The sequence below is a fragment of the Cimex lectularius genome, unplaced genomic scaffold (genome assembly GCF_000648675.2).
Source record: "Cimex lectularius strain Harlan isolate CLEC.00 unplaced genomic scaffold, Clec_2.1 scaffold334, whole genome shotgun sequence".
Lineage (NCBI taxonomy): Eukaryota > Metazoa > Arthropoda > Insecta > Hemiptera > Cimicidae > Cimex > Cimex lectularius.
Genome location: NW_019392892.1, coordinates 63,292 through 91,147, shown reverse-complemented (window position 1 = coordinate 91,147; position 27,856 = coordinate 63,292). Strand labels below are relative to the sequence as shown.

General features: G+C 37.5%; 1 protein-coding gene across 1 annotated transcript in view; it reads right to left on the bottom strand.

Moving 5' to 3' along the window:
* Positions 1–7,384: 7,384 nt before the first annotated feature.
* The window catches only part of LOC106663523 (glycogen-binding subunit 76A), a 36,455-nt gene continuing 15,983 nt past the window's right edge, over positions 7,385–27,856 (bottom strand). The window contains exon 2 of the mRNA XM_014388409.2: positions 7,385–8,480. Coding sequence (XP_014243895.1) covers positions 7,613–8,476 — 864 coding nt within the window. The 5' untranslated portion in view covers positions 8,477–8,480 and the 3' untranslated portion in view covers positions 7,385–7,612. The remainder of the gene's footprint in view (positions 8,481–27,856) is intronic.

Genomic DNA, 27,856 nt, shown 5'->3' with positions numbered 1-27,856 from the left:
ACTATGTCTAGCACTCCTAGAATTGATCCAATTCTCCTTTTGTTTTGTTTTTTAGATCCATTCTGCGATGGAGGATTCTGTGTTTGTTTCTGTTATACCAAGAATTAAGTTCAAAGCCATGATCTTGCAGATCGCCCTCTGACCAGTGCGATTGACTTTTCATTAGCCAAAATTTCTTTGTTGGGTTTTCCCAGATTTTGGAGGTTTTGGATGCATTCACTGACTAGTTTTGAAGTAATTTTTTTTAACATGCTAATGCTTTAATAGCTGCATGTCTATCCGATCTTATAAGGATTTTTCGTCAGATTTTTTTATTATAACCACTTTTAAGATTTTTAAGTCACAATCATTGATGGCATATATTTCGGCATGAAAGACCGAGGTATACTTCCTTAATGAGTTTGATTGCTCATATTTTTGGCCTGTACAGAAAACGCATCAGGTTCCTTCATTTGTTTTGGAACCATGTGTATACCATACCATTATATGACTTCCTCCAGGATTCTTCTTCGATTTGTCGTGCCGGTTTGGTTGGTGGAAATCAGATGACCGTGGCCGTGTGAAGAAGACGTGAGGAACGATTTGCTTCATGTGCCATGTCTTACAACCTCTTCAAAGACAGGTATGGTACGGGGTGAAATACATGCCCTTACCGATCTTTGACTGCAGTAAGGTGCATTGAGGAAGTTCTTCTGGAAGCTGTCGTCCCATTTTTTCCTTTTATTACGAGGCCAGACGTATTATTAAGAGCAAAACCAGTTAATAAATTGCTAGTTAAATTTTAATCTAACACTAAATGATTTTCCGATGTTTTGGTGAGTTTTCTTTCATACCATCAAAATTAAATAAGTTTTATTAACAGACACTTCTTTTTTGTCTCGTTTAATTTGATTTACAATAAAATAATGATGTTGTAATTAATTAAACGATAAAAATATATATACTCTGATGGACAAAGTAAACGCACCATCCTTAATTTTAATGTATTTAGGTTTATTCACATTTTGCATGTAAAAAAAATCTGGACTCGAGCTGGCCACACTAAGTACTCAATTCCAACCTCATTGAGATAGCCATCTAGATAGTGCTCTAGAGGGCATTATTATTTAGCAAGAAACTCTCACCGATGTGCGTGCTTCGTCCACCCCATAACATGACCTATGCCACCTGGGGAACCTTACAGCTTGGGGTGTACCTTTCTCCTGAACATCTCCATGTGAAATTACGCCCATCTGAAGATCTAAGGCCAACTCTCACCTCATCAGTAAAGAGAACTTTTCCTCAATCTTCCAATTGTCCAATTCACATGTTCTCATGCGAATTGAAGCCTGGACATTTTCTGAGCTGTGGTAAGAAGAGGTCCAAGAGCTGTGGAGGCCCTGATGTTATTTTCGCCAAGCCTTGTTCGTACAGTCCCAGAGGAAATCGAAACATTTCGAACATATCTCATTTCCTGTAATCCTGCGGTTTCGTAGAGCCTGATGACGGATGCATATAATCTCGTCTATAAACCTAGGACGACCCTGTCCTGGCCTTCTAGTGAGAAGTCCTATTTCTCGGAAGCGACGAAAGATTAACTGAAAGAGTTCTTTAGGCGTAGAAGTATGGAAGGGCATAATGCTACTTTTTGCACTGTAGAGGCCACTAGTTAGTTTCCACGATACCGCTAGATGCCACTACGACTTATGGAATGTTCTCGCCCTCCACTCTGCAGCCAATCAGAGTAGAGCTCTTCCCTATATAAGCAGGGGCACTGCCCCGTTGGAATCAGACTCGTCAACCTGACGAACTGTCCGTAATGGAACACCGTCGAGAGTACTCGCAGCATTAGCCTGACCTCGTCTTCTGAACGGCGGACTTGGCCAACGCCTTCTGCTGCCCCTCGGCTAATTGCTGCACTCCAGTACCTTCGGCATCTGTGGAGTCAACCGACTCACGGCCCCCCGGACCTTAGCCAACGGTTTACTCTGTCACCCACCACAACCAACGGCGCCACTCTCACTGTCTCGTCACGGCTTCTCTCAACCCTTGTCAGGCCCACAAAAACTCCCCATACCATAACTGACTCAATTCACTTTCAGCAAAGCGTTCTTCTGGTTTTCTCCATACACAGTCCTTGTCATATGATTGCCACAAACCAAGCCGTCCCTCATCTGTGAAAAGAATAGCGCCCTATTCTAAGACGGCTGACTTGGCCATTAACGCCTTCTGCTGCCCCTCGGCTAATTGCTGCACTGCTGCACCTTCGGCTTCTGTGGAGTCAACCGGCTCACGGCACGCCGGACCTTAGCCAACGGTACTCAGTCACACAACACCCACTCGCACAGTCTCGAGCTCTACCATCGTCACGGCATCTTTACACAACACCGACCCTTTTCAGGGCCACAAAACTCCCAGTCACTAAAGTACAAATGAATTAATCAGTACAAAATAAACAAAGTAATGAAGCAAAGCATTATTTAGTTACTGTTTATTTTGACTATGATAGCTCCCAGTTGCCTGTAACAAACGAATAAAGATAACGGATTTAATTTTAAAATAAATAAATTGAGTGGCGCGTTAAATTGGACAATCTGTGTTAAAATAAACAATCAAATACGAGTTTCAGGGCTTTTTAGTCTTCGAGTGTATTTACACAACTCCTTACAATTGATAACAATAGCACGCAGAAAACAGATGAAAGAGTGACAATGATCAAAAAAATGTTTTTATTTATCATTCTGGCCTCCGTTTTTAAAAGACGATTTAACCGGCTATCAAGAGTTATATCCCTGGTAATCTTACATAGAACTTAGGAAAGGAACGATTTAATAAAATTAACACACAGACCATCTATGAAGTTTGCGCATTAAGGGAAAATAAATATACAGAATGGCCTTTTAAGATGATACGGCTGAATTTCTCTGAAATCAATAATGCTATAAAAAACTAGAAATACTTGTTTAATAATGACTTTTTAGTCTAGTATCAAATTTTTACCTTTTTTGGAGAAAAATTAGACAGGGTACAAGAGGCCCAGTACAACTTCAAAATTTCAAATACGACCTTATACATCCTGACACATAATTTTAAAGGATTTTTACGGTGAAAACAATGGTGCAATCAGATTTTAAATTGGTCAAAAAATGGCAAAGTTATGGCAAAAATGTGTGGTGATTAGTGACCGTTAGTCGATGATTATTCGGAAATCGTGAGATGCGGTCTGGTGTGATGTAGGTTTCAGAAAAACATTTCCTTTATCGTGCCAACGTTTCGATCTTTATTGAGACCATCTTCAGGGCCTGGGATTTACAAACATAGTTTAAATTTAACAAATACATGTAGGATGTGAAAAAAACTACGTCACACCAGACCGCATCTCACGATCTCCAAATAATCATTAACTAACGGCCATTAAACAATGTTTGTAAATCCCAGGCCCTGAAGATGACTCAATAAAGGTCGAAACGTGGACAAGATAAAGAAAATGTTTTTCTGAAACCTACATCATACCAGACCGCATCTCACGATTTCCGAATATGGCAAAAAGTTTGACGAAAAAACAGATTTGGTTTGCTGTTTACAATATTAATTACATTTCATGTTCGAACTGCCTGCTTTGCGTAAAGATCGAAGATTTGCTCTTTTGAACCACTCTTCACTAGTGCTCAGAGTGATAGTCAGATTGACATTTTCTATCCTTTGTCTTAGTGCTTCAACTGAGCTTGGTGTTATGTTTGGCGACATTGGTTTTTAAATGACCCAACAAAAAATAGTTAAGTGGAGTTAAATCAGGTGGCCGAGGAGACCAAACATCGGGCCATGAAGTCCTATCCACCAATCCCGGATGTGACAAGATTTACGGTTTATACCTCCATTAGAGGTGAACTTGGATTCATCAGTCCGTAGGATGTATGGAACGCCAAAGGAACTTTTCTCTTGTCATCATCAGTTGGTTCACTGTATCAACGTTTGGTGGGGATTTCCGGAAATAAATTAATTGAGCCTTTTTTCTACGAAAATCATTTAAATTATGCTCAGTTCCTCAATTTTTTGAGAGAGGTTTTACCTATTTAATGATATTCCTCTGCAACAACGACAAAGGATGATTCTCCAGCTTGATGGATGTCCAGCATATAATTTTTTGCAAGTGCGACGTCTTATACCGGGATAGGTGGATATGGCCGTATTGCCCGATCTTTTGGCCTCCACGGTCACCCGATTTAAACCCACTGAACTATTTTCTGTTGGGTCATTTTAAAACCAATGTCGCCAATCATAACGCAGCAACGTTAGTTGAAGCAGTCGACAAGGATAGAAAATGCTTGTTAATCCATGGCCCCTGACTCGGGCACCGGTGAATAATGAATAATCTTTACTAAGACAAGCAGTTCGAACATGAAATGTGATTGTAAACAGCAAACCAATTTTTTTTTATCAAACTTTTTGCCATATCTTTATCATTTTTTTACCAATTTAAAATTCGATTGCACCATTATTTTCCGGGTAAAAATTCCTTTAAAATGATGTGTCAAGATGTTTAGGGTATGTAGAGGTACTTATTTGAAATTTTGTAGTTGAACTGCGCCTGTGGTACTCTGCGTAATTTTCCTCCAAAAAAGGTAAAAATTTGAAACTACTTTAAAAAATATTTCAAGAAAAATTCAGCCGGCCAGTCTAAAAAGGACACCCTGTATACACGTCTACATCCCACCATCACTCTGGCGGCAGGTTAACTGTCAAATCAGTTGGTATATTAATGCATAGTAAATTTACTTTCAATTTATTAAAAAAAATTCATTTTTATTCAAAAGTCAAAAGGGTTCCTATACAGTTTTTATTTATTTATATATAACTTGAATCTTGGGGGAAAATACAAATTCGATTTATCGAGTTTTTCGACTAATTGAGGTTCTAGGTATCCTAGGTATAATCCTCTCGCTGCATCATAACCCTATTTTTTTAAATTGTGGATAAGGTGTTTGTTGTTACTTACTTGAAGTAACAACCACACCACAAGAAAAAAATATAAAGCTAGTTTCATCTAAAGAAGTAGCACAAGAAATTAAAAATTTACCTGCTAAAAAGACTCCAGGATATGACCTTATCACTGGAGAAATACTAAAGCAATTGCCAAAAAAGGATATAGTTAAACTAACATACCTATTTAATGCTGCAATCAGACTGAAATATGTTCCCAGCATCTGAAAATTCGCAGAAGTCATTATGATAAGAAAAATAGGAAAACCGGCGAACGAGGTCAAATCTTAGACCAATATCGCTACTACCAACAGTGTCTAAACTCTTCGAAAAATTATTATTAAAACGAATAAAGCACATCGTGGAAAAAAAGAAAATTCCTGACCACCAATTTGGATTCCGAACAAGACATTCAACAATAGATCAAATTCACCGAGTAACGGACGTAATAGAAAAATCTCTTTAAGAAAAACAAATTTGTTCTGCTATCTTCACAAGTTTTGACAAAGTCTGGTACGAAGGACTCATCAATAAACTAAAAGGTGTGCTACCAAGCAGTATGTCGATATTATCAGTTCCTACCTAACTGACAGACTGTTTAGAGTCAAACAAGAAGATCAATATTCAAAATTAAAAACAATAAATGCAGGAGTGCCACAAGGTAGCATATTAGGTCCACTGCTTTTCTTATTATACACCAGTGATTTTCCGGAAATAGATGGATTAAAAATTGCAACGTTTGCAGATGACACAGCGGTGATATCACTAGGACCGACTGTCACCCACTCAACCATAATCCTCCAAAATGCATGTAATAAGATAAACGAATGGACAAAAAAATGAAAAATCAAGCTAAATCAGCATAAATCAGTTCATCTAATCTTTACAAACAAAAAGGTGGACCATGTTCCGTCGCTCACAATCGATGGAACTACTATACCATACAGCAATACAGCTAAATATCTGGGAATGACCTTAGATGCCAAGCTGAGATGGAAAGAACACGTGAAGAAAAAAAGGACAGAAATAGGTTTAAGGTATAGACAACTATACTGGTTGATAGGACGTGGCTCCAATCTTGCTATACAAAATAAAATATTATTATATAAACAAGTCATAAAGCCTATGTGGACATATGGTATTCAACTATGGGGTTGTACCAAACACAGCAATATCAAAATCATACAAACACTCCAAAATAAAATCTTACGTAACATGGTCAATGCACCTTGGTACATAAGGACTTACACAGGGATCTTAAGATCCCTGAAGTCACGGCGTAAATACAAAGATTTGCCGCCAAACACCAGGCTCGCCTCAGCCAGCACGAGAATGTGGAAGCGACCAAACTCTTACATAACAGAAACATAGTCAGAAGACTAAAAAGAACAAAGCCTTATGAAATTGTGTAGTAAAAATGAATAGTGAATAGTGAAATGTAAATCTTATTGTACCAATGTAAAATTGTAAAATTAATGGTTGGTCTAATAAGACCAGTTTTAAATAATATTTTTATTCAAAAGTGTTTTTATTTATTTATATATAACTTGAATCTTGGGGGAAAATACAAATTCGAGTTATCGAGTTTTTCGATTAATCGAGGTTGGAGGTATTGAACCGGCTAATCAACTCGCTGCGTCATACTTAACCCTATTTTTTTAAATTGTGGATAAGGTGTTTGGCGGTATGCCGACTTTTTTGACGATGTCTTTTCTTCAAGTAGCGCCTTTCTCCTTCACGTTTAACGTCATACTTTTCATTTTTTTTTCATACAAATGAAGAATCTGGTGTACGTGCAGGACTGTTGAGAGAGCGGGCTAGAGCCCATTAGATAAAGAAATGGCGCTGGTCGCATGTGCTTACAATGAAAATTCGTCTAATATAGGTTGCCATTTCAACATGTTCGACTTATAGAGGTAAAAATGTGTAGAAACACTATAGGAAAACGATGGGGATTTGAAAAAATTAGAGTTATTAAGGTTCGAGTTATCGAGAGTCGACTGTATAATTACATTTAAATGGTCAGGTACTGCAAACAAATACAAAAACTACAATAATTACCCTCAGTGGAAGACACCATCAAATCTTTTTGTAACATCTACTTTAAATTTTAATTATTTTTCACTTTACATCAAAGTTAATATTATGTAGGAGAAATATAATTATTTTATATTTACAACAGAACATTTGTTAATGTTATTTCCCTGTACATTTTATGAAATTTAAAAACCGAATTAATTTAAAAATAGAAATTTACAATGTAATAATATATCTAAAATTGTAGTTTTGTAGTTTAAGTGTTTTTCTTTTGGAGGTTAGAAAAACCTTTACAGTTTTTGTTTTGTAAAAATATTAAGCGCACAGTCTTACCACTTGAGTGTTTTTGCTTGTTTTCGTTTCTTTTACCGCTTTGCCTAACTAAACAATCGATATAACTGTACTTCTTCTAACAACAGTCTATTATTTATAACAAAAAAAAATCAGTCTCAATAGAAAAAAAGATAAAATTTAACAACAATAACGAATCTATAAATACAATTCTTTTTAAAAAATTTTAAACTTCAAAATATTATAAAAAAATAACCTAAATATATATTGATTAAACCTCCTAGAGAGTTTATTCCTTATTTACATAGACTAGAAAGTGTTTTTGCTAGTAGAAAAATCCCCAGTTTTCGAGAGCGGTAGTGGATGGGATGTGGGAGGAGGTGAGCTTAGGTGGCGAGTCGGGCATACACTGGAAGACGTAGTTGATCCCGGAGTTGTTATCCCAGTACTCGGTATCCAAGACGTTGTATTTGATCGCGAACTCCATCCTCTGTCCGACGCTCATGTCCGAGGCGGGCAGCGTGAACGAAAACCTATCGGAAAACCCATCCGAAGATCCTTCCAAGTACTGTGAGATGGTGTCCACGAAGGTTTTCCACTTGTCCGTGGAGTATCGAACTGTTACCTTCTTCTCGAAGTGCACGTTGACAACTCTGATAGTGCCTCTCACGTTCAAAGAGATGGTGTTGGTGATGAAGGCGTTTTCCAGGCAGACTTTGTTGTAAGCGAGCTTCTCCGTGAACTGATTCTGAGAGGCCGGTTGGGGAAATAAGGACACCAGGGTCTTCTCGGGTTTGGGAGAGCTGGCCGGAGCGACGTCCACGTTTTTTAAATCTTTGAACGCAGATTTCGGAATTTTGGGTATCTCGTCTAGAAAGGTGTGCACGTCGGTGAGGTCGAGGCCGAGGACGTCGGCGAACCGGACTATCTTCTTTTCCCCCCCGCCACCGGTCGATATGGCAGATTTGAGAGAGGACGATTTCTTCTTGGGCTGCACATCGGGCGTTTTCCAAACGAAGCCGGAACAGTGGGCGACCTCGTCTTTGTAAAAATCTATCAAGCTGTCTCGTACCGGCGCCTGAGGCTGGTTGTACTCCATCAGGTCCGACTGGGGGTTGGAGAAGAGGATCCTCTCGTGCAGAAACGTCTCCGGGAGCGAAGAGTCCACCGTGCATCCGTGGCCGCTCATTTTCCTGAAACGATCACAATACATAAAATCTATTAAAAAACATACTTAAATCAACACCATCATACAATCACAGAAACTCTGGCAATAAAGCGGTCACTTTAACCCTACCCAAATGTGACTTCTACTGTCCAAAAAGTAAATTAGTAAAATCATATTGCCAAGGTTTGACTTTTACAAGAAAGCATTTCTTTTAAAAACGGTCTGTCAGAGGTTGTTAACATTGCATCAAACGGCCTCAACCTATTGAGGACAGCCAATTGAAGACCTGATAACGAGATAAATAGCGTAACTATCCAGTTCAAATAATCCGGAACGAGGCCGTCACAAATATTACTATTGATTAAAAAAAAATATAACATTTGGAAATTAATTAAAGGTTTTTATAGGAAATAATAGTTATTTAGCAATTAAAAGATTCGTTAGGTTTTATTAGTTTCCGATGAACCTGGTACTCTTGATCTCGCTGGTTTTATGTCAGAACTTTCACCAAATACAGTGAACATTCACACATATCTTTACTAGGTAATACTTTTTGTCAGATGACATAATAAACTTATGCGCTTTGGCGGAACTGAAAGATACATTTTTGTTTAACTATCATTCTGGGCTGGCGGGTGCCATACTAGGCATGCCAATCGATGCCACTAATCCAAGATACAACTTTTCCAACGAAGTTACTTATACGAGAAAGCGACATGTAGACCAAAGGATTGCCTCTGAAGGCCAATTCCTTATGGCATACAGCTCAAAAACAGATAGAGGCGGAGCAGGAGTCCTCGGGGTGAATTCGAAGTCTGAACTGACTTTAAACATGGATAAATATGGTGCAGTTTTTCAGCCTGAAATCATAGCCATAGAACACTGCGCCAAAGAGATAAAAAGATTAGGAACACATTCTAGAAAGATGGCCTCTTCTCTGATAGTCAGGCGGTACTTAAGACCTAAGTCAGTAACACCAATGACCTGGCATGGGTTCATGGAAATAAGGGACATTGAGGTAATGAGAAAGTAGACATGTTGGCCAAAAAAAAGAAGCCAGTATGAATTCTCTAGGCTCCGACCTGGTAGAACAAGTCCCCTTGCATGAGGCACGTGAAGAACTTCATAGAAGGGCCATCCTAAAAACTTATCAAGTAATTACTGGAAGGTAACCGCAACAGTACTTCGATTTTGGTTGCACTTCTGTCGGGCTCTGCCGCCTGAGTGGGCACATGCACCGGATAAGAGTATTGAGAGAAGAAACACTGTGCAGATACTGCAAGGATTAAGAGATCGCAGAATACAGTATATTTTTTGTGAGGCTATGTAGGTGCAGATAACTAGAAGCGGAAAAGCTGCAAATAAGAACCTTAAAGCGAGCTATCTACGGAGGTTCACTAACAACCTCAAGATAACCAGAAAATTATAAAAATATAGGAGCACAGTAGATCTATACAGGGTGAGGAGCAAGGCCTTGTGGCCACCTCATTTATCCTTATCCCTATCATTCTGTACTTTGTTTTACAAGGCATTTTATACCATAAACCAGATCAACACGTACATCATGCTTCGTTTTCCCGTCAAAACATCCAACAGAAGGAATATGAATTTGTGATAAATTATTAAATAAACACAGCTTATGAGAAGTCACGACTGAAATTCAAAAACATGCAAACTTCCTACGAAAGAGTAGAATTTATAGAAAATAAAGTCATTTAGGAATATTTGAGTCTAAACTAACCTCCTCTCTAGCCATAATCTAATCCGATCCATTGGGTGAACACGATTGCAAAAAGGAACATACAACTCACCTATGAAGTTTAATTAATTAAGGTTTTTAGTTGAGATAAAAAAGTCAATGGCACGAGCGGGATTCGAACCCACGACCTTCGGCTCGATACGCCGCTACTCTGCCACTTGAGCTATCGTGACTTCCATCCACTCGGGCACTAACTTCCTATCTCAACCCCGCCTTTTGAATATTCCCTCCTTTTTGCCATTTTAATTAATTAATTGAATGATATTAATTGGTCAAGCGGACCACGAAATCTAGTGAATTTAATCACCTATCAAGGTTGGGCATTAATATAAACCTTGAGCAATAAATCTTTTTGCCTTTTCTAATTATTATTTTATTGTTTTTTTAATGATTTTATTTGCCGGAGTATCCAAAATATATTAAAATCTGTTGGCTGCCATTTTTTTTATAAGTACAAAGTCCCATTCTATTATCTTTCTGGCCTAATTTTATAAAATACGCTTTTTGCCATAAACCAAACTAAAATCTCAATATCGTGTACTGCGCCAACGATCCTGATGGACCAAAACGGCCTAAATTTATTATACACTAGTAGTGGTACCGCGGTGGCCGAGTAGTTAGAGCTTCCGACTAAGTAATCGCCACGGTAGCAGTTCTGGGTTCGAATCCCGGCATAACATTTGGAATTTTATTTGAGATTAATTGCACCACATATTCCAATGTGGTTCTGAACCCTCGTCTGAGACACCCAACGGGCACTTGGACGTTAAGCCCTCCTTTAAGACGGGAATTACTTTATATATTCTATACACCCTGATAGTTTTTAGTTTGTGACCTTAACCCACGTTTTGTTTTTAATTATAGTCATATAATTTGTTACTTATATTAATATTTGTTACTTATATTTGTTACTTATACTATAATTTGTTGTTATTTGTTGTTAGAGGCAGAAGATTAATCTTATCATTTAATTAATAATAATATTAATCACTGTTTACCAAAAAGGGTCGACATTTTTCTTGATTATAAACATTTCTTGTTCCTTTCTGTCGGTTTTTACCTTTTTTTTACCTGAAGTAGCAATGTTTGTCTAATTTCTTTACTCTGATAGTTTTTTGTCCTAAATAGTCTTTCAAGCCGCGATTAATCGATCAGAATCATGGTTCTCCATCATGGAGGAGAATTGCACTCCATCGCCTTGGCATTTATTATTAGCCAAATTTGAGGGTCCAGTGAGACTGAGAGTTACTCGAGACGACAAATTCAAGGCGTACCAGAATCACCAAGGAATTCAACAATTTCCTTCATTAAAAAAATTACCGCTGGAATTCGGGGGATATCAAACTTTGACTTGATTGTTAGAAGATTGATACAGTCAAACCTTAGATGAAAAGGTCCGTAAAAGGCTCCTCACCACACAACAACAAAGCAACTTTTGCAAAGAGATAACAATAGTGGAAAAAATCTTATTCGCCTTTGAGACAAAAGTGGCTCTTCACAATCCACACCGCGGTGAAAGAGTGGAGATGACCTGGAGGACGATAAAATCAGTGCAGCACTTGGAATCAGTAATATTTGGAATACGGTCTGTCATATTATGAAGCATGTACCGAGTACCAATCCGTTTGGAGGGGGGGTATGGTATGGTATGGTATGGTGAAGAAGGATACTAGGAAGCTGCGTTTGCACTCCCCAGGCACTGCAGCCTTCTGGCTTATTCTACCTTCCTAGTTCCTTAGTTCAGTGCAATAGACTCAATCCTTCTCCTTAGAAGTATCAGGTCATTGACTGTCGCTGCTGCAATTTGATTCCCTAAGTTTTTTTCCGTACGTTAGGTTAAATCTCCATTGAGCTGTTGCTTCGCATACGAAGATGATATGAGTGGCTGTTTCCTCCTCCTCATTACATAATCTGCAAATGGGATCATCGCTGTACTCATGTTGTGTAGATGTTTTCTCAGATGCCAGTGATCGGTTAGTAGACCTACCACTCCTCTGAGTTTGGCCCTCTCCAATTGCAGCATTGGAGGGGGGACTTGAACGCCTCAAGATATTGGAGATGATCCTATAAGGTCATGTATGGCCTTTTATGGTTTTCATACGCTCTGAAGGCTTATTTATTTATGGTAATGCTCTTTAGGCTATATATGGATATACATCGCGGTTTTTACAGTTAAAGATATTGTTTTGTTAAAGAAAACCTCAGCTCTGAAGAAACCGTGTTGCCGATCTTACGGAAGTAAAAGAAGCCTTTGATTCTGCTAGTTTGCCTATGGTTGGCAACTTTATCAAACATTTCTCAAATATACGTGACCAAAGAATAAGTCATCGGATGCCTACAGGGTTCCTGTGGAGAGCCAAAGTCCTTGAATATAATGATGTATGACAGATCACTTAAAATAGACTACGCAGACGTCATCTATACTAGAGAGCTAAGTACAGCTTTCAATGCAGAAAAATTCAAGGCCATAAAAGAGATTAAGATTCTTTAAGGGTCTAGATGGAAAGCAAACATACAAGATATGCGCTAAAATACCAATGAATAAATTTGGCAATTTTGTCCTCTAATGATTATTTGGTGATCGTGAGATGCGGTCTGGTGTGACGTAGGTTTTAGAAAAACATTTTCTTTATCGTGCCAACGTTTCGATCTTTATTGAGATCATCTTCAGGGCCTGAGATTTATAAACATCTTTTAAATTATATAAATGTAGGATGTTAAAAACCTACTAACGGCCACTACACACCACACATTTGTCCTCTAACTCGAATCCTATCCAAGGAAGTCCCATATCCAAGAACTCCTTGAGGTTATCGAAGACTGGGGCAAAAAGGGTAGGACAAGACTAAATGAAGAAAAATGTACTCAGTGTACGTTCACATTGAAACAATAATTTTGCTCTCTACTGTTCAACAGTAACAAAGAAATACTATCTACCATTCAAGTAAATTACGTAGACACCTTAAGAGACAACAATTCAAAAAAAGTCTTAGACAGCTACGAAGACTTCTAGGTCCAAAATCTGTCTTGTTCGCCAAAACTAAACTAACCTTATTTTGATTTTACTGCGACCACTTTGGACATACGGAGTGGAACTGTAGGGTTCTGTCGTAAAAGCTCCTTATTAAATCACTAACCTTCCTATCCACAACGACTTCATCATTCGTTCTATCAACCAAGTGATCCGTTCCCGATGCCAAAAGTTTCACCCTAACTTCCAACCTAATCTTGTTTGAGCCCTCTTTATACACCCCCACCCCAAAAACCCTCCACGTCGCCGCAATGGCGAGACATCCTTATCCCTAATCTTTCACTCTGAGTTGGCGGGTTTCTCATGGCATGTGTCCTTCGGGTGCAGCGCTGGCATAAGTGTTACTGCTGTGACAAAGTTTTGTAATCTCCTTCGTAATATGTGCGTTAGGGTACAAATAAAATAATAATAATCAAAAAAATAAATCCAATTACTCTTTATTACTCTAAACTACTCATAAGTAATCCAATAAATCCCGATTAGGATCAAAACTCGCGTCGGCTATGGGGTGTTCTCATTGAAAATATCTCACATTGTTAATCAGCCCGTTGAAAAAAGTAGAACGCGATATCTTCTTGGAATAAAATACAATAGATAAAGTGACGGATTTGTACCATATTGAGTCATAATTACAGCTTTGATCTCAATAAACTATTTTTATTTTATTGCAGGCACAATTATCGTATTTACTATAGTGATTCATTTCGGCTTTTATTTTATTCTACTGATTTATCAAACAAAAATGCACTAACACAATAAAGGAAGGGTTTCCATTAGAAAGTAGTAACCTATAAAAAATTTTACTATCTTAAACAATCTCTTACGCAATATCTATAAATTATTATATGCTTCCTTTAATTCTTGTTATCATCTAGAACGTTCTTGCACGTTATTAAACATCAAACGAAATAAAAATTCACGTGCTAGGCCACAATTATCAGACGGCTGATAAATTTTCTGAAGATAGTACGTACAATCTTATCAGGTCAGGTAAAAATTTGAAAAACCGAGTATTTCGTATATTCCCATTGTTAGTTGTCCCAGGGTGTAATTATCGTTATTCATCTTACAGACGCACATACAGCAGGCCCACGAAGAATCGACTGCAGACCGTGAAACAGGGAAAGCCGATTCCTTTTATTTATTTATTTTGTAAGGCTTTTCTTGGTGAATGCAAACTGCTGATCGAGTGGCGCCATTCTGCCGGAAATGTAGGATTAGGTTAAATTGAATGTTAGGATAAGGTAGTTGGTAAGATAGTAATTTTTATGATTTACATAATCTAGTTGATCGGCCTAAGATACTTCCTTGAGTTACCTCTGCATCAGTGCGATAAACGGGTGGTAGAAAGGAGCCACTGATGACTTAAACTGTTGCTTAATAGGATTTTAGGATCAGATAGTAGGTTAACTTCTTTCTTAAGCTTCCAGAGCAGCCCCAAGTCATCGAAGGCTGCAGCCACTTAACACTGCACCAAAGAAATAAAAAGTTTAGGAACACAGGCGAGACATAAGGCCTAAGTCAGTAACACCAATGACCTGGCAGGGTTCATGGAAATTCGGGACATTGAGGTTATGAAAAAGTAGACATGTTGCTAGAAAAGTAGGCCCAAGGCTCCGAACCCTACTTGCCACAAAAAATGGATCCTTAATGAGTCCAAAACCTGGTAGAGCAAATGGTCTTATTAGTTTCCGATGAACCTGGTACGCTTGATCTAGCTGGTTTTATGTCAGAACTAACCATGCTTAACCATTCTTCCCTTTCACCAAATACAGTGAACACTCACACATATCTTTACTAGGTAACTCTTTTTGTCAGATGACATAATAAACTTATGCGCTGTTGAGGAACTGAAAGATACATTTTCGTTTAACTACCATTCTGGGCTGGCAGGTGCCATACTAGGTATGCCAATCGATGCCACTACTCCAAGATACAACTTTTCCAACCGAGTTACTTATACGAGAAAGAAACATGTAGACTAAAGGAATACCTCTGAAGGCCAATTCCTTATGGCATACACTCAAAAACAGATAGAGGTGGAGCAGGAGTCCTCGGGGTGAATTCGAAGTCTGAACTGACTTTAAACATAGATAAATATGGTGCAGTTTTTCAGCCTGAAATCATAGCCATAGAACACTGCGTCAAAGAGATAAAAAGATTAGGAACACATTCTAGAAAGATGGCCTCTTCTCTGATAGTCAGGCGGTACTTAAGGCCTAAGTCAGTAACACCAATGACCTGGCATGGGTTCATGGAAATTCTGGACATTGAGGTAATGAGAAAGTAGACATGTTGGCCAAAAAAAGAAGCCAGTATGAATTCTCTAGGCTCCGACCTGGTAGAGCAAGTCCCCTTGCATGAGGCACGTGGAGAACTTCATAGAAGGGCCATCCAAAAAACTTATCAAGTAATTACTGGAAAGTAACCGCAACAGAACTCCGATTTTGGTTGCACTTTTGTTGGGGCCTGAGTAGGCACATGCACCGGATAGGAGTATTGAGAGAAGAAGCACTGTGCAGGTACTGCAAGGATTAAGAGAGCGCAGAATACAGGATATGTGAGGCTGTAGGTGCAGATTCTTGCAACTAGGAGAGGAAAAGCTGCAAATAATATCCTAAACTAAAGAGCGCTAGCTACGGAGGTTGACTAACAACCTCAAGATAACCAGTGAATTATAAAAAATATAGGAGCACAGTAGATCTACACAGGTTGAGGTGTAAGGCCTTGTGGCCGCCTTATTTATCTCTATCCCTGATCTGATGGATGGCACAGGGGATTTTTTATAATCGGAAGCCAGAAAGAACGTTAACAAGTGTCCTAATCGTTATTCATCTTACAGACGCACATACATCAGGTTCACTGACCCTGAAACAGCAACAGTTCCAAGAACAAGTTCACTAACTACGGAGGACAAATATGTGGAACAATGCAAAGAATCCTATCCTAAATACGTTTCTTCTCCTTTTCGATATAATGGATCTTGGGCTGTATACGACGAAGAAAACGCTTATTTGCATCCCATATCACCAGAGTTTTTGATCAATACAACCAAAGAGCATCTTCTCCTTTCATCCCTACATCCAAATCACTCACATCCAATGATTTCAAGTCATAAGCATGAACCTACCACAATATAGCATTAAAGGAAGTGCCTAGTTTCGATCTACCGCAGAAATACTTAGACCTACTTACTTCCCACACTCAGGGAATATATTCCCTTAAACGGATGACTCCAAAGCTTCAAAAACTTTATAACCTTCCATCATCCTTTCCTCCAATTAGTTTAGCCTATAATGGTCAAGTCCTAGAAAAATTAGTAACTAGAATCAGTTTGGGTTCAAACGGTCTTATTACTCTATTCAGCAATGATAATGTAAGCAACCTATCTTGAGCTAAAGAAGTGCTGCAGTCTTCGATGACACTCGGGGCTGCTCTGGAAGGTTAAGAGCGAATTTAACCTACTATCTGATCCTAAAATCTTATTAGCCCACAGATCAAGTCATCAGTGGCTCGTTTCTACCACCCGACTATCGCACTGATGCAGGTGTATATATTATGCAGGGTGGGCGACCAAGACCCGAGGGGTTTAATGCCTGGGTAGACTCGTACCCCATCCCAAAAAGGTCCGGGACTTGGTCGGCTCACGTGTCCTGCATAAATCTCTTGGACTTGTTCACAAACCCCAAGATTTTGGACCATTTTATCTCGGGGAGTGATTTGGTGATGTCCTCTCCTTCAAAGATTTCAAATCTAGACCTAGCATACCTATCACACTCTGCGAGGTAGTGCCTTGCCGTTTCTTCTTTTATTTCGCAGAAGCGGCAAAAGGGATCTGGTAGGATACCCATTAAGTCTTCTGAGTGGGCAGTGGCCCGTCAGAATACCTATCAGTCTCCTAATTCCCTTCCTTGAGATAGAGAATAGCCATTTCGATTCTGCTGGTTTGATCGCCTTAAAAAACTCTTTCGATTGCCTGTGTCCGTGATGCAGGTGTAACTCAAGGACTAACTGTAACTTAAGCCGATCAACTAGATAATGTAAACCATAAAAATTACTGTCCTACCTACTACTTTATACCAAATCAGTTTAACCGACAGGGTGGACCTCTTTATCAGCAGTTTGCATTTGTCAAGAAAAGCCTCAGAGAAAAAAAATTAAAAAAAATTCTGGGTCTGCAGTTGATTCTTAGTGAGCCCGGTGTATGTGCGTCTGTAAAATGAATAAAGACAATTAAAACATTGTTAACCTTCATTCTGCCTTCCGATTATAAAAAACAAACACACTGTGCCATCCATCAGACATGCAACTAATGATGGGCATATACAAAATACGAAGTTTTCCAAATTAATTTTTACCTGGTCTGATAAGATTGTACTATCTTTAGAAAATTTATCTCCCGTCTGATAATTGTGGCCTAGAACGTGTATTTTTGTTTCGTTTGATGTTTAACAATGTTCAAGAACATTCTAGATGATAACAAGAATTAAAGGAAGCATATAATAATTTATAGATATTGCATAAAAGCTTGTTTAAGATAGTAAAATTTTTTATAGATTACTACTTTTCTAATGAAAACCCTTCCTTTATTGTTTTAGTGCGTTTATTTGATAAATCAGTAGGATAAAAATAAAACTAGAAATGAATCAATATAGTAAATACGATAATTGTAAAAGCAGAAAGCATCAAAGACCAATGAATGCCACCTGTGGAACCTTACAGCATGAGCGGTACTTTTCTCCTGAGCGTCTCCAAATGGAATTATGCCCATCTGAAGATTTGAGGCCAACTCTCACCTCACCAGTAAAGAGAACTTTTCCCCAGTTTTCCAATTGTCCAATTCACATGTTCTCATGCGAATTGAAGCCTGGACATTTTCTGAGCTTGGTAAGAAGAGGTCTACGAGCTGTGAGGCCCTGATGTTATTTTCACCAAGCTTTCTTCTTATATTCACGGAGGAAATCGAAACATTTCGAACATGTCTTATTTCATTTCCCGTAATCCTGCGGTTTCGTACAGCCTGATGACGGATGAATATATCTCTCTCGTCTATAAACCTAGGTCGACCCTGTCCTGGTATTTAGTGAGAAGTCCTGTTTCTCTGGAGCGCCGAAGAACCAATCCTATTATATAGTGATTTATACTAAGTCTCCTGATGACTTCGTGCTCGCGGTATCCTTCTTCTAATTATGTTATGACCCTGACACTGTCATACTCATTCAAATGCCTGTCTTCAACCATTCAAACACGTTTCCGAATAAATTTCAATTAATTCTTGTTATCTATGGTCTTGGTTAGAGATAACGAAAGAAAAGCGATCTTTAGGCGTTGCAGAATATTACCACTATTTGGACAAATGGGATTAATCAGTACAAAAGTACAAAGTGGTTAAGTGTGGTGATTAGTGACCGTTAGTCGAAGATTATCCAGAAATCGTGACTAGAGCGCATCTCACGATTTCTGAATAATAGTTGTTAAAGTACAAAGAACTATTTATTGTTTATTTTGACTACAATAGCTCCTAATAACCAGTACCAACCTATGAAGAAAGATGATGGATTTAATTTTAAAATAAATAAATTGAGTGGTGCGTTAAATTCATCAGTGTATACTACGATTTTGCAGATATTTTAGTGCGTTAGTCAACCGACGCTGACAAAAACAGAAACATAAACAAAAATGTTTAAGAATATTTTTGAATACTCATTTTTAGCAAGTGTGTTTTGTCATGATAATAATGACAGTCAATAGGTTAATTAAAAATGTTAAGTTTCGTTTCTCCAACTATTACAATAGTGCAGCACCAGACTTTTTTTTGTTATTACTAATTTAAGCTGGATTAACTTTGGGACAGTTTTCTCGATTGTGACCATGAAATATGACAAAAGGTGTTAATTATCTATAATTTAATGGGCCAGGATAAATGTGAACCTTTTTAAAGGTGGTAGGACTGGATTTTCTGACCTGGGCCTACCCTAGGGCGTCGCCCTAATGTAAATTATGGAATTTTAAAGCCTATTACCTGTCTGCCTTCCCACATATGCCCCTGCCTTTTCTTAACAGTCACTATAAACTTTACGAGGATAAAAGCATTTTGATTGAAACGCCGATAAAAATATTGAAAGTGGTGAAAGATTTGATTTTTCTTTATAGGTGTATAGGGGCAACTTTTCTGTAAGCACCATATTTGTCCGTAATTAAAAAACCAAGAAAATTTGAGACTACAACTTGGGAAACTAAACTGTAACTAAAATTCCACAGATTTTTCAATGCTCTTCCCATAAACGTAATAAAATTTACTTTTTATCTCAACTAAAAAACTTAGCGGCGTATCATGCCGAAGGTCTCGGGTTCGAATCCCGCTCGTGACACTGACTTTTTTATCTCAACTAAAAACCTTAGCGGCGTATCATGCCGAAGGTCTTGGGTTCGAATCTCTCTCGTGACACTGACTTTTCTATCTCAACAAAAAACCTTATCGGCGTATCATGACGAAGGTCTTGGGTTCGAATCCCGCTCGTGACACTGACTTTTTATCTCAACTAAAAACCTTAGCGGCGTATCAAGCCAAAGGTCTTGGGTTCGAATCCCGTTCGTGACACTGAATTTTTTATCTCAACTAAAAAACTTAGCGGCGTATCATGCCGAAGGTCTCGGGTTCGAATCCCGCTCGTGACACTGACTTTTTTATCTCAACTAATAACCTTAATTAATTGAATGATATTAATTGATCAAGCGGACCACGAAAAATAGTGAATTTAATTTATAGAAAAACGTTGTAGGAGGTTGATTAACCTGAAAAATGAAATAACTCGATTACTATTGAGACTAAGACTTGAACATTATGAACTTTTTAGTATAATTAAAGGGCTGATATCCTCGTGAGTAATGCTCACGGGACACCAGGAGTCCCATTGACGCTGTAGGTAGCTTAGAGTATTGTCAGGTACTTTTCAAAGGTATTGAATGAATGAAAAGTGTTGGACTAAGCGTTTGGGATGAGAATCCAGGGTTATATAGCCTACATAAGATTGACGTTTTAAGGATGAATGGCTGGGGATAAAATGATAGGCTGGATACGAAGCAGGGAAGTTTGGAAGATTTTTGACTGGATTCTTTGAAATTTGGAACGGTCCATTGAACCCCTCAGTTCAATTCCGTCCAGAGGCAGTTCAGTTCTATTATTGTGAGTCGAACATGGAGTTCCAAGAAAGTGCTTTGCTGTTGTAAAATTCCAAATTGATGAAAATCGTTGTTGGAGAGGAGTGGTAGTAGTTTGGAGGAGAGGTGATGAGGCGAATGTTATTTACTGGGATTTGGTTTCGTTAAGACTCATCCTAGGGCCATACATACAAACACAGATGGACCCGGAGGTTTTCTTAACACTGGGTCTGGCTTCACTACTGTATTGGGATCCATAGAAAACAGTGTACTGAATAAAGAATGGAACCAAAGATGCTACTTTGCGGAACTCTTGAAGGATGTTGAGATTCGTACTTGTAAGTACCTATCGGGCAGATGAGGCAATAAGTGAATGGAAGTTTCTAGAGCAAGCCCGGGTGCGACACTCCATCGAAGCTTCCTTAACGTCTAGTGAAGCACCCGAGCAGCATTCCTTCTGCTCAAGGGCGGATGCAATGATGGGGCACCGTCGAGTTGTGGAGTATCGCGTAAACTCAAATTGATAGGACGGATGACATTGGAACGTTTAAAAATGATAGGCTAGTCAAAAAGCCTGTTGAAAGGTTCAACAGATTTGGGATTATCCGTCAACAGACAACTTAGATCTTTAATAAGTCCGTATTTTCGTTGTTTCAAATGAGGCAAAAGACTCAAATATTTTTCAAGACAACAATCTCCGACCCAAACAAATCACAAAAGGTCAAACCCGATAACCCAGACATTTCCTGGCAATACAAAAAACTCGCGGTTTTATTGTTTTATTAACGCCCGCTCAACGCCCACTTTTGGGACAGAATTTTTGCGCTAACGAGATAATTTGACTAGATAATCTATCGTGTCGTAAAACTTGTTTAGATAAATGAAAACTATGAAAGACGTTGTTAAGGGTTTAGATTTGTTTGTATATTGATATGGAAATGCAGCATTGACATCGTACGGTATTAGGAAGTTTGATCGTAAACCATCATCATGCCTAGTTGTTTGAATGGGATTGATCATGAACCGAAGCCAAAGTGGTAATAAGATGTCAGTGTATTGGGTCGGTGTCCCGTGAACAGAAATCAATACTTCAGAAGGTTATCCTACATGTCAAAATGGACCAAAACGTCCCTATTTTCCCAAGTCTGATTCCCAGTGGTATTCAAGATATTTCACTTTTTAGGTTACTACAACATTTCGCAACTTCCATAAGTCCGTCTCGTAAATAATAATCCTTCCGTACGTTTGATTTCGCCAATGGAAAGAAGACATGTACTTATTTTTCAAACGCCAATTATCACCAATCTAAAAATATCGTTTAAACGGAAGCTAACAGTCTAACGCATAGACAAATCGATATATCTTAAATATTATACTTAGGCTAGTTTAGGTTAAGTTGGTTAGGTTAGGTTAGGTTAGGTTAAGGTTAGGTACGGGATAAGCTGCATAGCCATGATTCAATGTTATTCCTTAAACGAGTAAAAATATGAAAGTACTCTTTCTAAAACTGCAACAAAAGTTTGAACCAACGTTCCTAAATGACTTTATTTTTTGTAAATTCACTCTTTCATAGATGATCTGCGTGTTATTGTTTTCCAACGCGACCTCAGCTGTGTGTATTTTTAGTATCCATGTACCTTTTGTTGTCGTCTTTTATAAACACAGGTCAGAATGATAATAGAAAGACTTTGTACTTATAAAGAGTAGGCAGCCATCCGATTGAACATATTTTGACACTACGCCAAATAACATGTAATAAAAGCTTAAAATATTTAATGCTTATACTGAAGCCCAACCTTCATAAATGGTCTGTATGTTGTCATGGTGAATTTGGGTTAAATATGGTTAGGTATAGTTAGTTTTACCATAATTTTACTGCCAAAAACCACACTCACCGGTAACCTCATTATTGTGGCTAATGTCACCCACCAGACTTAAAAATCTTTCGACAATCCGGGAAATAAATTATTTTGAAAAATCAAAAAGACCTCCAGATGGTAAATTGTATGTTTACAATTTTGCTAGCATATCTAACAGACAAACCTGGCGAGAATAGGCGGACCAAGAAAAAAAACTCAAGATAAATTTATTAGATATCGCATAGCTAATAGAACCTAAGGCAGGTCTAAACTGTGTATATCCCAGAAATGTTCGTATTTGTCGACCTCAGGAGTAAATATGATTAAAGCATACAAAATAATAAATCTATCTGTCGAGCAGTACCTTTAAAAATATAGATTCCGAATCAATGTTGATTTAGTCGAATTGGACAGTTATTTCGAAAGTCCAAAAGCCTTAAGATGTTATCACCTCCTAAGTCCAGCCTAAGTCATTCTCAAATATTTACTACTATCTATGTACAATCTGAATTTAAAGATGGATTAACATTAATTTCTGCTTAGAAAAAAAAGTTTTTTAACTTAGTTATTCTGTGTAAAGATCTTCTTCTAGTTCATGTTGATCAAGTGCGTATTGGATGAAGGTCATTTCTATTAATGAATATTTCAAGTTCATGCGGGCCTCAATTGTGATTCTGAGATTTTTTTAAAAAGGTCATCAGTAATCCTTGTAAATCCCAAGGTATTGGATTTGTTTTAGAGCCCACGTTGCATTTGTATGTGACACAATTTTCACACCATATATGGCCAGAACAGACTCGTCCATCTTAGAATGGGTTTGCAAAAAACAAACTCTATATGTGCCAGACAGAGTAAACTCATGATTAAGGAACCCTCAACAAAACTGGCAAGACATTTCTTGACTTAGACGAGGTAAAACTGAGGGGAGTGTTAGGACTCATACAGGATCACTGGCATCTAAGAAAACACCTTCACAATATGTGTATATTCAGTGATCACCCCATTTTTATGCAATGCAAAAGTTGGATGAAGAAGAGTGTCAAGAACTCTTAAAAGATGAACGCGTCAACTGAACTTAATTAAGGAACTAGGAAAAGTATATCCTCCAATCATCGTCATCATTATATCTACAAAGCCGCATTCGATCTGGCACGCCCTTAGAGTCGTGCAATCCGGAGAGGGTGCTAAACGATCCAAAAAGTATATTAAATAAGTGGCTAGAGAGACTAAATTGCAGAAGGATCATAAACCGAATAAACCGGTTGACACTTAAATTTGGTCCAAAGCCAGCATATGGCCTGCAGAAAAAGTCAGTGTCACCGAATAACTGATGCTATTCTTGGCTCCTTGTAGAGAGCGTGTAGGAATGTCTCCCAGTATGAGAATTTCCCTACAACACAGGGGGTTAATCTTATTAATGATTATTTAGAGACTGCATCTCACGATCTCTAAATAATCATTACTTAACGGTCATACGTTCATCTTATTATTGTACATAAAAAGAGGTGATTTGTTTGAGTTAACTTCCTTGAGAATGTATTTAGAAGCGTGAATGCGTACGTAAGATATTAAATGGATTGAATATAAGAAAGACTGTATTTAAAAATCGAGTGTGTCAAAGTTAACATTAGGTCTAACACGACCTTAATAAATATAAAAAGTTATTTTGTGTACAGAATAAATATTTCATAAAATTTTGTGTTTTTCAAGAAAAACAGTTCATTATTATCAATGTAAGAGGGTAGCGACCTGGCAATTTTTTGGCAACCCGTTGGAACAACTAAACTACATTGAAATATGATTGGAAGAGAGTAAAATTTGATGATTTTGATGCTTAATCTGAAAGTATAGAATTTTGAAAATGTCAAAATAAAAATACAGCTAGAAAAACTTGAGCTAAACAAAGAATAACGAAAAAACACGTTTTTCCTGTTAAAAACGTTCTTTTGAAAATGAAATGACTGTCAGAATTAAAATCCATATAGGAAAACTTGAGCTAAACAAAAGAAATAAAGAAAAAACCAGCTGTTCGCCCAAAAAACGGTCTTTTGAAAATGAAATGACTGTCAAAATTAAAATCCATGTAGTAAAACGTGAGTTAAAGAAATAATAAGGAAAAACCAGCTGTTCGTATGGAAAACGATCTTTTGAAAATGAAATAACTGTCAAAATAAAAATCCATGTAGCAAAACATGAGCTAAACAAAAAATAAGGAAAAAACCCGTTGTTCCTGTTAAAAACGTTCTTTTGAAAATGAAATAACTGTCAAAATTAAAATCCATGCAGTAAAACTTGAGTTAAACAAAATAAATAGAGAAAATACCAGCTGTTGGTCCGAAAAACCGTCTTTTGAAAATGAAATTGACTGCCAAAATTAAAATCCATGTAGTAAAACTTGAAATAAACAAAAGAAATAGAGAAAATACCAACTGTTCGTGGGAAAAACGGTCTTTTTAAAATGAAATAATTGTCAATACTAAAATCCACGTAGTAAAACATGAGTTAAACAAAAAATAATGAAAAACCTGCTGTTCGTCTGAAAAACAGTCACAACAGTCCTTAAACAAAAAACACAAACACAGTCTTTAAAGTGATTTTGACACTTTGATTAAAGTGAATTTTGTGAAACATTTCCAGTTGAATCGAATAAATAAACCTTTTAAAAAATCTACCCATTTTAATAGTTCTCTCTTCTATTTTATAACAAAATCAAAAGAAAATGATCAAAACTGTCATAGAAATAATGATATTTATTTATATATTTATTTTTAATGAACAAGTTTTAATTTTGGAGTTAGATAAAACATAAAAAATAAAATAAAAAAGAGAACTGCTTATCATTTTCATTATTATTCTAGATTATGTTAAAACATCGTAAGGTATATGGATTTTGAAATTAAATTGTAATAATAATTGCAGTTAGGATATTAGAGGAAAACTTACTTTATTTTTATCTGTCTTTCCTTAATTCTTCGAAAGCAAAACAGTTACAGAAAGTGATAAGATTAAAAAATTTTCCGAACTATTTTCCCCGTATTCAAAAACTAGGCTGTTCCAAGCATGTTTGGCTTAGATAAAAACTGTCTATGTTTTATACGATTAACCGACTTCCTCCGGCTAAGATCTCTGGACGACTCACATTCTACTGAAAGATATTCTTCTCCGGTCCCTCCCCTCTTTGGGTGCCCCACCAGGTCTCGAACACGAGTGGAATAAATGATTCCTAATCGGTTGAATGTGTGAGTTTTTTGTTGTAGCCGTGTGTTTGTTTAGTCCTAGTGGTTATTAAATGCCGAAATTGTTGTTACTTGTTCAACGCTGGAAAACGGACGCACCTGGACTTCGGTTTGAAATAGCCGGGCTTGGTTTAATTTTAGAAACTCGTTTCAATCTTGCTAGATCAACTTTACGAGTGGAAATAAATATAAAAACAAAATGATATTGATTTCATATTGCCTTTTCGTTGTTCAATCATCACCAATATAAGAAAACTAAACTGGGCATAGAAAGCACATCATAGCATAAATAACCAAAAAAATCACACTGAAAACGAACAAAGTTAAAAAATTAAAACACTAACTAGGGACAAATGATTTACTCATCACAAGAGCAGACAAAAGGGACGCCACCATACAAAATTAAATTTAAAAAACAAACCGTTAACTGCATAAAGACCAACAAAAACCGGTCAAAAAGGAAAACACATCAACGACCTCATCCCTGAAGAGACGTACAAAAAGACAAGTTTTTTTCTTGTTTTACGAGGGTTTGCAACAGCAGATGTTATACCAACCCTCGGGGTGCCGTTGTTTTTGAAAAACCCCATTTGTAAGTATGTCGGGTTCGAATGCAAGCCGCTGGATTCGAACCCGGGACCTTTACCTAACAGTGATGAGCGCCGTGTCAACGCCTAAACAGTTGCGGCCACCGACGCCCCGATTAAGACCAGTTATAACCCAAAAGCCCACCTGAAAATAAACAACTACAATTTAAAAAAAAAAAGGGACGTAGAAATTACAACTACCACTAATATTATTGTAATATGTGTTGTATAATGTACAACAACATCACACAATCAGTCTTCCTAGGTGGGATCCATGCAGAGACATCTTAACCTGTTCTGTTTGACTGCAAACGGTACATATACATCGGGAAGGTGATATTAACGCCTAAAGAAATAAGCGAAGTTGAACACCGAAATTGCTGAACTACCTAAAGGGTATTGCACATTTTCCGGTTTGGCAATAAATAAGGTCTCAATCAACAATAGATTTTTAAGGTGGGAGGAAAGAGAGACTTCGGTCACCAGTGAAGAAAAAGAACTAGTATTGAAATAGCATACCTATATCGAATTGATAGACATAGTACGTCATACAATAAACAAAAACTGTGAAGCGAATATGCACAACTATTGACGACGGCAGAAACTAAAACTTTAACTTCAACGGATACATACACAACAGAAGACTGACAAAACGAGCCCTTCCATCCCTATATTTTTCTACTCTTTCAAGCTAACGTTTTATATAGGAGTGATCAAAGTTAACCATAACAACCATTGCGACCATAAAAACACATAAATCTATCTTTTTGTTATCCTTTTTATATCTTGCTTTCTCTTATCTCTTATTTCTCACTCTCCTTCCCTCCCTCTCTCTCTCTCTCTCTCTCTCTCTCTCTCTCTCTCCCTTCTCTCTCTCTAACTCTCTCTCTCTCTCTCTCATTTTCTCTCTCTCTCTCCCTTCTCCCTCCCTCACTCTTTCACACTATTTTTGTGTTCAAAATCGTGAGCTAATGTGTGTTGGTCGGTCAGTCTCTCTCTCTCTCTCTCTCTCTCTCTCTCTCTCTCTCTCTCTCTCTCTCTCTTTCTGTCTCTCTGAGAAGTCCAAGATTAATTTACTATTAATTTTTTCACTAATTCTCCGTGGATAAATCAATCTCTTATTAATCAATAAATCTTCCTGTTCCACCTTCTCACTCTGTCAAGATAAACATTCCCCCAACCAAAAAAACTGTACAATAATAATCAACCTTAACTAACAAGAAAATAATAAACTAATACCAATGTCCGTTGAAGCCCTAAATGAATGATTCAGATGGGAGCGATAAGGTTGTTTTTAAATAACATCGAAACATCTGATAGATAAGGGCGCTTCGGTTAAAATTATTTTTTTTTTAGACCTCTGTAAACAAATATTACTTGATTTTTATCTGTATGAAATCCAAACGGACATGAGAGTCACTATTTTAACCATTCACGACCGGTTAAGCCCCTTGCAAAAGTAAATATGAATTTGAAAACTTAATTATAAATTGCATCTTATAATATGCTTTTTGTAAAAAAGACGGTCTTCTCTTATCACCAGCGAATAATGATTCCCCTTTTTCATTTCATCCTTATAATTTTATTAACTTTATAACAGCGAAAAGGCCTTTATTTCAGATGATCAATTCAATGAATGATAATTTAATCGACATATGTTTTGTAATTCACCCAGGCCTTGAAGATGACTTGAATAAAGTTTGAAACATCGAAAAAAAAAATGAAAAAGGTGTTTTCCTAAACTACCTCGTTCTCCGCTCTGCACGAA